Here is an 11,636-nt window from a genome sequence, read left to right on the forward strand (position 1 = left end):
TTTATTTCGAGGTAAAAGCAGCACAACAGGATGTTGTTAGTTTAAATCAACAATAACTGTAAATAATGGCGCAGATCATTGTGTGGTGATTTATGTGACTCATACGTGGTCGAGAGAATAGATGTTATCGTTTTTCACGGTGTATTTCAACAGGTTATGATACTAGTTGTAAAAGGGTGGCTCTTATTGTGAAATGTACCATTCTCATCCTTCAGAACAGGAAGTGATATACATAAATAAACAGATATGTATTTGTTATTTATGTTATAAATTGAACATCATGGCTCTTTTTTAATCTAGTGATTAATAAACAGCCATATAAAAAAGACCTCACGGCCTTTTTTTTTTTTACAACGTACAGTATTTTATATTTTTAGATGAAATATAACTCATAACAATAGTACAAACAGCTAAATAAAAGTGAAATATGTATAGTCGCCTATTTACTATATTGTTATTCTCGTTAGTGCAACAAGTCTCATGATATAGAATAAAAGACGTGAGTTAATGTGACGTTCAAATCGATCGGAAATATTTTCTCTCTAATAGGGAAGTAGTAAACATCACGCAATTTTCGTACTGAATCAGTGTGTACAGCGTGAGAAAACATATGTACGTGTACATTATATATTTTTAAATCTTAAATATGCATAATACAATCTCTTCTTTCAAGATACAGCTAACTATATGTGTAATAAATGTGTGCTGGGTCTGCGTGATCTTACACGCAGATTTCCCGAGGAGTACCTGAAGGCAGCAGTCGTCAACACAGTGGCCGACATGTTTTCTCCTCGTTAGCTGAACTGTATGGATTTCAAATCAGAATCGTAATATTCACTGTTTCTTTGCAGGCGTTTAATCATCGAACACATCTGTTTATTGAAGAAGAAGGAAGATGACGTCTAAACTGAAAGGTACGTTTCAAACCGCACACTGCTAGCATAGCTGCTAAGCTAACGATAGCAGGTTAGCCATCTCTTTTGTAAACATGCTGCTAATGCGGTTGCGTCGAAATGAATTAATGATTGTAGGAACAAAGAAACATTATTACAGGAATGTGGCTCCTGGGTGTGAACCAGTTTGTCCACAGCTCCAGGTTTGAAGCAGGTTTATCTGGACTGTCTGTGCTGTTATATCCAGTTAGCTTCAACCAAGCTAACTTAGTTTAAACGTTTCTCTGCAGTTTCACAAACTGATTAAAAATAACCTCATAACGTGAGATCTACAAGCGATCGAGTGTATTCATCTGACTTTGTTGTGTTATAACAACTAAAGGCAAAAGTTATTAAAGCTAATGCAGCCGTAATGAATGTACAATAAGAAGTTATATTAATATAAATATGCAGCAAGAAAGTAGAATATAATTATCAGGACAAATGTAGCAAAAATGGAAAGTAACTCCTAATTAAAGTAATGTTTTAAATATATATAAAATGACTCAGGCTCTGTTGACGTATGGAACCATCTCATGTTGTTGTGAGAGAATCCTGCAGCAGCTCATTACACCAATCACACTGTTTACTTTTGATTAAGTGCAATTCCTTTTGAAGTGGCTCCAAACAGGTTTAATCTATAACAAATCTAACAGAGGCATGAAAACGTTTGGGCATCGCTGGTCAACACTGTGATTAGTTTAGTCAATAGAAGATGAGCTGATATCCAAAAGGTTCAAGTTTCGACATTCAAAGCAAAGTTTGTGTATTATCTATGTGTACAATTTCATAATATCTTAAGGTAATAAAGCAATTTGAGCTCACATAAGTTTTACCAAGGTCTCAGACCTCAATTTATATTTTTTTATATATTATATATATGCTTTGCCTCCTTAAAGCTTGTCCCAACAATTAAGAACCATGATAAATACAAGTGTAATGGATTTCGTTTGTATTGTGCTTCTCATATAATACATCTCATTCTCCCACTGCTGGTATAAGCCATCAGGGTAAATTTGACCCATCAGAGTTTTGTCCTTATACACTTTAAACCATCGATGTGATTAGTTGATTATCCACTCTACCGCCTGAGCCCCAGCTGCCCCACGACATATCATGGGTTCCTCTAAAGCAGCTGCTTATCATAATTGATACCCACAGGACAAGCCTATAAGAAGATATATCAAAGCGCTTTCGGGTCACAGTTTCCTCAGATTTGAATGTTATTAAGATATGGCAGTTAACAGAAATGGTGGAGATCAAGTTGAGGTCTGAAAGACCAAGAACACTTTCTGAGTGAACTGCTCCCAGGCTTGGTAGAAAGGCAAACCTCTGGAGTGGTGGTGTACTGTTTTACTGTGAGGTGACACCTGCATTAATATGACCTTCAAGGAAAAGTCCTTATAAGAAAATCTTTCCTGCTTCCTTGGCACAATATTCAGCATCAGAACTGAGCTAAAGAACATCTAAACAAGTCCGATGTGGAAACAAGGTCCCTGGACTGATTAAGTCCAGAATTTTGTGGAAAAAACACCTCTCCAACTACAAAGCGAAGCGATGGTTTAATCATTCTTTGGGCTTGGGTGGCCGCCAGTGGAACATTTCATTTGCTGAGGGAAAAGGATTCAATTAAAATACAGCAAATTCTGGGAGCAAAACTCACTCCACCTGTAAAACAAGCTGAATATGAAAAGAGAACAGCTTCTACAGTTGGATAATATCCTAATCCAACCTCAAAATCTACAATAGACGACCTTGCATAGAGCAAGCTGAAGTCCCCTTTTGAATTTGTACAAGATGAAAATAAAGTAATCTTGCTTAAAATATTAAATATCTCTCTCTATATAGAGAGAGATATTAACCTCCTTTTCTTTTGGAAATCAGGCAAGTTTTTAATCACTAAGATATTCATAGTACAGAAATAAACTTTTTCATGCCAAAAATATGAAATTTAATTGATCCGAAGACAAGACCTCTGACTTATGTTATATCAGCATAGGCAAAGAGTTTTGACAGTGTAAATTGTAGTTTCCTAAATACATGAAGCAATAAGTAAGTGGTTTTAATCATTTGTTCATGGTCACCTGTTTTGATTCTAGTCGGGAAGGTCGGCTCCAAGAACAAGGAGGATGCTCCGTATGAACTGGAGAGCCAGTTCGTCCTGCGGCTGCCCTCGGTGAGACTTGTACATGATGAAACCGATTTTTTTATATATGTGATATTAACTGCGATTGTACTTAAACATGTGTCCTCTTTTACAGGAGTATGCTTCAACAGTCAGAAGGATTGCACAGTCAGGCAGTATGAACATAAAGGACAGACTCACCATTGAGTTGCACCGTAAGATGCTTTTATGTTCATTCAGAGTACTGATGTGTGGCAGTGGTTTTCACAGCCTCCAAACATGTCATTATACTCATCACATCATTCCTCTTGTTTGTTTTTTAGCTGATGGTCGTCATGGCATAGTGAGAGTGGACCGCGTCCCTTTGGCCTGCAAACTGGTGGATCTGCCTTGTATGATTGAGTCTCTGAAAACTGTGGACAAGAAGACATTTTACAAAACTGCTGATGTCTGTCAGGTAAACCACCGCAGGGGCATTACATTGGATGTCAGAGTCATCAGTGTAGATGTCACCTTCATTAAATACCTTTTTTTAAGTCCAGGTTTAGGATGACTGAATTAAACATGATTTTTTCCAGATATAGCAGCACCATGGTGTGTATATATATATATATATATATATATATATATATATATATATATACAAACACTGGATACATATTTAGTTTAGGATACGAATTGCAAATAAAAATATTTTTAACATTTTTACATTAAATTAGAAATTGTAATAGTTAATTATTATGCATGAGTACAGAGACTTTAATCAGCAAAATGCTAATTACACTGAGTCATTCATTATTAATTTTCCATGGTTCAGATGCTGGTATGTACACTAGATGGAGACCTTTACCCTCCCTTAGAGGAGCCGACTGGCACCGACCCAAAGAGCAAGAAAAAGGACAAAGACAAGGACAAGAAATTTGTTTGGAACCACGGCAGTAAGTCGACAAACATATACACACGACAGCATTTTGAGCTGAAATATTGGCACATCAGCAATTCAAGAAGTACAGTTTTCCCCCAGCACAGCTGAACGAGCTGCATTGACTTCATTAATCCTGTTGTTTTGGTCTCCAGTCACCTGCCCTCTGAAGAACACACGCAAGAGAAGATTTCGGAAGACAGCGAAAAAAAAGGTTTTGGCATTTCCATTTCCCCTTCAGCGCTTCAATCCCCTTTCCCATCCATCCGTTTAGCATCTCGTCTGATGATCCATCTCTTTCCCAGGCTCTCTTCCAACAGGGCATTTACATTTCATAAAACAAGAACTGTGGTGAAAGTGAAAACTAAGATTTACATATAAATAAAGCCTTTCCATCTTAGTTTGCCCCAAAGGCATGCAAAAAGCAATTCACTATTGCTTTGATCAAAGTGAAAGCAAGTGTGCACGAGCACTACCCTTCTACATTGTCTTTTGAATAAATCTTCCTGAAGTTGCACAGCCGAGCCATATTGATTTAGCCCCTTCTGTTTTAATCGCTAATGTGCACGCTGGCATTCAGCCAGCTGCTACCTTTCTGTGTGTGTGTGTGTGTGTGTGTGTGTGTGTGTGTGTGTGTGTGTGTGTGTGTGTGTGTGTGTGTGTGTGTGTGTGTGTGTGTGTGTGTGTGTGTGTGTGTGTGTAAGCGATCCCACGAACAGTACATGCAACTCGATCTCTCTCTCTATCCACAGTATATTGAATCTCCTGATGTGGAAAAGGAGGTGAAGAGATTGCTGAGCACAGACGCTGATGCCGTCAGTGTCCGTATCCTTTTAGTAACCTACTCATATTCTGCATGTCCATCATGTAAAGGCCAAAAAGCAGTAAGAGTCTAAATAAACACAACAATGGTGTTAAATCTATGAACCAGGTAAGATGGTACAATTCAGAAAAGTAGTCTGGAATGAGCTGGAAATGATTTGTGAATTTACACCCACCCCACGACTTCAGCTTTAGATGCATCATATCATTCCTGCTGTTTTGTATTTTTGAACAAACATAACCTTGTCCCCATCTCACATGCTCACCTAAAGTGACTCAGTCCTTTGTGAGAGCGACGCACTTTGCAAGGAGGCTATTAATGGTCTAATGAAACTCTAAACTTATCTGACAGAATAAGAGCACAGCAGGGCCGCTCTCAATGGCTGCTTGCTTCGCGTTAATTGAGATGGACTGTTCATTATCATTGCTTAGTTGGTCACAGTGAAGCTGGATTCTAATTATAGTTTTGGGAGTTCGCACGCAGCAGCAGCCGACACACACACATGACATGCTAATGAACGGTAAAGATGCGGCAGCTCCCGCAGAGCATCATCTGGTTTTTACCCTTCAAGTCAGGATCAAAGACGAGCTTGAGGAAAGTGAGAGTCTTGAAAGATCATGAGTCTTTTACTGGAGGAATCTAAAAGCTCAGAGGAATCTACACACTGTGTGTTGACCTTAACCCGAGATGTTCAGGATGGGAAATAATAGCGGAAGATGAGTCCAAGGAGCCAGAACAGCAGGGCTCTCTGGCAAACCTGGACTCCTCACCTGGCACCTCAGGACACAAGATGGGTCATGGATCCTCTGGTAAGTCAAACATGCTTTTATACGTTTTATAAGTGTGGTGAATAAGATGCAGTGGGCTTAAAGCAGTAAAGGGGCGTGAGTTACGACCTGGGCCACATGGCCTGCAGAAACTTAAAGCAAGTAAAATATTAATCCAATATTTGAGAGTGAAGAATTGTACCTCTGTAAGATCATCATCCTTGTCACTCTTCTTAGCATTTTCTCCCAGTGGTTTGAAATGGAAGAAGAACACACCCATGCTATAGTTACCCTTTGGCATCATGGTTATTTTGCCTCTATATTCCCCAGAGGACTTTCTTTGCACCAAGGTGCTCAGGCTGGCACTTATTGCCACATCAGTTAATGTGCATGAAAAGCACGACTGCTATTTCATTTTGCTGCTGAAACCACTTATTTGCTTTCTGCTTTGTAAATGTTTGCCTCAACAATCTATTGTACGTTCATGCTTCTGTGACTTTTACTGCACCACAAAGTGTGGGCAAAGTTTTACTGGGTGACAGGGGCTGTTTACAGCAGAGTGGAGCATGCTGGGTGTTTGGAGTCCTCTGTAATAATATCTGGTTCATGCCATGTGAGGCTCGCATCCCTATGAGCTTCTGTTTTCTCTGTGACCCACATCAAACCCCAGCACATGTTCTAAATTCTCCCTGTTTTCCTCTGTATGTCCGTGTTAATAACAATATCCCACGGCCAGCCCAGCGTGACGAACTGAGAGAAATCTTCAACGACATCAGCAGCTCCAGTGAGGACGAGGAGGATGAAGTGGACCGACACGAGGACGAGGACCTGAACATCATGGACACGGAGGATGATCTGGTCCGACAGCTCCAAGACAAACTCAACGAGTCGGATTCCGCTCAGCATGAGAGTGACAGAAACAACCAGATAGGTGAGAGAATCTCAGGGCTTCTATACCCATCTAGAAAATGTATGTTTTTTTAATTGTTGACTTTATTAAGAGCTTATGGAATTATGAAGATAGTTTCTTTACTTAACGATGAATTTAATTAAATAATTTTTATCAAAGACAAATTCCAAATATTCTCTCTATATTTTAAATTGAATATCTGGTATTTGGCTGTGGGTTGGACACTATGGACGATATGGTTTTGTCTGTTTTATTTATGGGGTGGGGGGTGGGGGGGGGGGAGGGTTGTTTGTTTGTTTGCAGGATTATGCAAAAAACTACTTAACCAATTTATATGAAATTTTGTGGAGGGGTGGGGAATGACCGAAGGGAGAACCCATTACATGTTGGTGCAGATCAGGGGATGGAACCAGGACGTTTTTTTCACATTCTTTAACATTGTGAGATGAGTTTTTCAACATTTTCACTGAAATGAGAATAATTCATGGATCCTGATGAAAAAAACGAGGCAAGACTGATATTTATGAGTGTTGCGATTTGATGCAGATTCAAATAAAAATCCGGATCTAGGGAATTTAAATGTGGTTTTATAACAGGAATGTTGGGCCTTGGTGGATTTATGCACTCTACTGAGTGCCACTCTAGTGCCGTTGTTAATCAAAATGATTGTTTGTTGCAGCACTGTTGACATGGTTTGGTTCTTGTAAAATACAGTTGACATCCATTAACAAATTGTCTAGAGTCCAGACTTTCAGGTCTGGAAAAGCTGCTGCATTTTTATAAATGAAATACATGAAGAAACTCTGAGATAAATGATGTATGCTTAGGTGGGAGGTGCATGTTTATTTATGTCTTTTCTAACACATGCTGCAAAGTGTGTGAGTATTTGTTTGTTAGTGTGTGAGTTCATCTGTGCGTGCGGGTAGCTACAGTCGGTGGATGAGGTAAGTGCAGCATTAGAATTATGCAATGGTTGGTGCTGTACTTGCAACTTCCATTTACCCGTCAGAGTGAACCCTGATTCTTTCAGACTCACTCAATATAACAGCAGTCTTTTACTTTTCAGTCGTAGCGTTCACGGCAAAGAAATTGACCGGCGATGATGCATGCTGATTTCAGAACCTTCTCGAAGACCAGAGATAGCCCTGACATGAAATCAAATCAATCCCCCTGATACTTGTCAAAGCAGAGGTCAAAAATAACCTTAGCAGGATGTTTTAATCAGAGCTGAGTTTTCTAGGCCAGACACTACACACACCAACACGAGTAGTCCAACTTTGATATAAATACACGTGCTGCGCCCCCCCCCCCTGCCCACGGAGATGCACACACTGACAGCTCTCAGCTCTGATTCTCAGCTAGCCAGGCTGATAGGGGTTGTGGCCCAGCATGTAACTGAGACAGCTGTCCAGTCCCACAGCTCAAGGCATCCTTATCAACATACATGGAGCTGTCAGTCAGCAACATTATTGCTCCTGTATCAGTTCAACAGAGCCTTTCGTGGTGTGTGGGAGTCTGGCTGTGCCTGTATCTGGCAGCTATACAATGTTGTATTAAATGGTTCTGCACTGACTCCCTCCTGCATGATTTTGCATATTAGACTGTGCCAGTTGAGGGAAGCAGAGGATGTGTGCAATTAGTATGAAGGATAGTTGATGGCAGTGGAGCCACAGGTTGTAAGACACTATCACTTTGTCTGGCTGTAATGAGAACCCTGTGTGAGGCCCGGAGCAGACTGATTTAGTTGTGTGTTTTAGTGCTTCAGCCTGCTGGCTCATGTCCTTTTTAAATGGATTTGTTGTTCCCATTAACTGCAATTTGTCAAGCAGAAATGGAGGCAACCTTGTGGTTCAGCAAGTTAAGGTACATATCTCGTCCTATGAATGCCGTGTCACTCTGAAATTGTGGCTCGTCTTTCTCTCTCTCTCCAGGGTTTTCTGTCTCGTCTGCACTGCACAAGAAAGCAGAAGCATTGATTGTGTGTTGTTGTTTTTTTTTTTAATGACGGTTTTAACCCGTGAACTTCCTGCTGTCCCCCACAGTTATGGAGTTTCAGGTGCAGATCAACAGCATCAAGGCCAAGCTTCAGGATACTCGCGCCCGTAAGAAACAACAGCAGGAGCTCATCATGAAAGTGGAAAACCAGGCTCTCAAAGTACGCTGTGAACACACACACACACACACACACATACACACATGCACAGACACACTCAGACTTTTTTTCTTTTCGCCGTCATTCAGAAACTAGGTCTGCGTGTACAGAAACATAAACAAGAACATGCAGATGAGCTCGGAGGCAGAAGTCTTCATGCAGCATAAGTTCTCACAACAATGATGTGAAAACATAAAAAAACCCAGATGATTATACACAGCGTTGGAGGCCATTATTTTGTTTTTGTCATTTTAAAGCCTTGACAATTCATTTTTTCTGCCAAGCACTCCTTAGCGGGGACTTTACAGTGAGTGGAATATGAGCAGACGTAGCCCTTTTTACTTTGCCATTTAGAGCTCTCATTGCCCGGTGTTTTGGGGCCGACAAAGCCCGTTATTATCACAGTCACAGGGAAAAGGTCAGCTGTCTCTGACTGGCATTCCAAGTGGCCTTTCTGTCAGAGGAGATAGCGACATGAGCAGCCCAGGCAGACACACATTTAAAGCCATCACAATTTAATGAGGCTCAGCATGTCGACTCCAACAAATCCCGTTTGTCTCTCTTTCCCCTCACAGAACCGTTTCAAGGCCTTGTTCAGTGAGATTATTCTGCAGGAGGAGCGGGAGATGGAGCAGGTAAGAACCTCTTCGCAAAAGCCCAGGATCAGTACTAGCTGTGAGCTCTCTACGGTTTTCAGCACTTTGCATGAATTTACCTTGTGTGACTATCAAATACCGTGTTTAGTAGATGAGGTGTTCCTTGATGTCCTTTTTAAACCCAACGATTTTAATTGCAAACTTCAAATTCAATCAAGTTAAATTCAATTTGTCAGCAGCTACCAGCGGTATCCTTGTAGCAGCTATGGAATAGTGGCCACCCACTGTCTTGGGTCATGCTTTGTATTGAAAAATGAAGGCAACAAATTAATGTGAAAAGACATGTTAATCATCATCTACTTACCTGCCAATTACACCCCGGGGCTGTCGGGCATCAATCACTCCCTCTATTTTCTGCTTCAACAGCTGGCCTCGCTGCAGGAGCAGCTGGACTCACTGATCGAGAAGTGACCACCAGGGGGCAGCCTGATGTCATCTTCAGCCATACAACACACACACACACACATAAACACGATGAAGAGGAGCAGAAGAGGCTTCATCTAGGGAGGAGGGAGTTTTTGTTAACTAACTTGCTGTGTCATTCCTTTCAGTTTCTGTTTTTCATACATTACAAACTCAGCAGAATGATTTTTGTTTTAAATGTTGTTAGATTTTCTTTGTTGCTTCAGATGATAACTATTTGTTCAGTTTCAAAAGATGAATATCAGGTCCATCCTTAGCAAACTTCAACTAAGCATCTTAACATTTCATGACTTGTATAAAGAATAAATTTCAGTGATACACAAGAAAGAAAACTGTCACCTTTATTGCGTGGGAATAAATTTATATGTGGATATTTTTAAACTAGGTTTATATCTTTGTTGCTGTTTATAAGTGAAGTGAGTGAATCTCAACAGTGTCAGGATGGTTTACATAACAACCTGACATCAACAAATTTTCAACAAAAAGAATGGGTTGACATGGGAAACACTATTTATACAGGAACAGGTTCTGTCAGGGATGTTTGTAATGGCAAACATCTTGTACACACGTGTGTATGGATGTCAAAGGCTATTTTTGAGGACAGCTTGTCCAATCAGGGACAAAAGCAGTGTCCCCAATATGTGAAAAAGCTTGTGTGTGTGTGTGTGTGTGTGTGTGTGTGTGTGTGTGTGTGTGTGTGTGTGTGTGTGTGTGTGTGTGTGTGTGTGTGTGTGTGTGTGTGTGTGTGTGTGTGTGTGTGTGTGTGTGTGTGTGTGTGTGTGTGTGCACCAAGGACAGGTGAAGTGAATATTCATTATTTCATTTCATTGGCCTCTGTAAAGGGACGATGGGGTTTATTAGGCAGCAGGTGAACATTCAGCTCCTGTAGATGTTGGAAGCCAAAAATTGGCAAGCGTGAGGATCTGAGCGACTTTGACAAGGGCAAACTTGTGATTGGCTGAATGACCGAGCTTCTCCATAACTGCAGGTCTTTATTGCTGTCTGTGATAGAAAGCTGTCAGAGCACAGTACATTGTCGCTTTAGACTGCATGGCCACAGAACAGTCAGTGTCAATGCTGACCTCTGTCCGCTGCACTGGACATGTGAGCGTCACAAATAGACCATGGAGCATTGAGCCTTTTTCACAGCAGACGTTTTGACACAGAGGAGGAAAAAAAAAGAAGGCTGAATTCCATTTCGCTGCTTCAGTTGCAGGGTCCTGGTGTTGTGCATGCTGGCTCACTGTCCCCCTCATGTCTTCCTGGAACACTTGAACTGAACAGAGCCATTGTTAACACACCAGTGCTCTTCACACCATGACGTGTCAAAATGTCTGCTGCGAAAAAAAGGCCCATGGAAGAATGTGACCTGGTCTGATGAATCACGTTTTTTTTCACATCACCTGGACGACTACTGGGTGCGCATACATTGTTAACCCGAGGAAGAGATGGCAGCAGGATGCACCCTGGGAAGGGGGCGAGCCGGGGGAGGCAGTTTGATGCTCAGTGTTCTGCTGGGAAACCTTGGGTCCTGGCATTCTTGTCATGTGGACGCTACTTTGTGACACGTTCCACCTACCGAGACATTGCTGCAGACCAAGTGGGCCCCCGTCACGACACCGCTGTTGTCATGGCAGTGGCCTCTTTCAGCAGGATAATGTGCTGCTCCACACTGCAAACATGGTTCACCAGTGTTTTAAGGAGCATCACAATGAGTTAAAGACGAATACTTGGCCTCCATCTTCCCCAGATCTCAATCCGCTGTTTGACTGTTGGTCACATAAAACAAGCTTTTCGAGGACATGACTCTTGGCCTCAGGAGGCTGTGATAATTACTTTTTGGAGAAAATTAGTATTCGAGTAAGTAATTGGCAGATTAATTGTTAGTTGCACCCCTGGTTCCACTTCAAAGATTCCAGGATGCAC

General features: G+C 41.2%; 1 protein-coding gene across 1 annotated transcript; it reads left to right on the top strand.

Moving 5' to 3' along the window:
* Positions 1 to 732: 732 nt before the first annotated feature.
* taf7 (TAF7 RNA polymerase II, TATA box binding protein (TBP)-associated factor) lies at positions 733 to 10,037 on the top strand. Its single transcript, XM_035162123.1, has 12 exons — positions 733 to 914; positions 3,032 to 3,108; positions 3,194 to 3,272; positions 3,381 to 3,514; positions 3,875 to 3,995; positions 4,135 to 4,193; positions 4,732 to 4,804; positions 5,498 to 5,611; positions 6,306 to 6,500; positions 8,522 to 8,634; positions 9,207 to 9,266; positions 9,654 to 10,037. The coding sequence occupies exons 1-12, from the start codon at positions 896 to 898 to the stop codon at positions 9,696 to 9,698; spliced, it is 1,089 nt and encodes a 362-aa protein (XP_035018014.1). The 5' UTR covers positions 733 to 895; the 3' UTR covers positions 9,699 to 10,037.
* The last annotated feature ends 1,599 nt before the right edge of the window (positions 10,038 to 11,636 follow it).

The sequence above is a fragment of the Hippoglossus stenolepis genome, chromosome 7, assembly GCF_022539355.2.
Source record: "Hippoglossus stenolepis isolate QCI-W04-F060 chromosome 7, HSTE1.2, whole genome shotgun sequence".
Lineage (NCBI taxonomy): Eukaryota > Metazoa > Chordata > Actinopteri > Pleuronectiformes > Pleuronectidae > Hippoglossus > Hippoglossus stenolepis.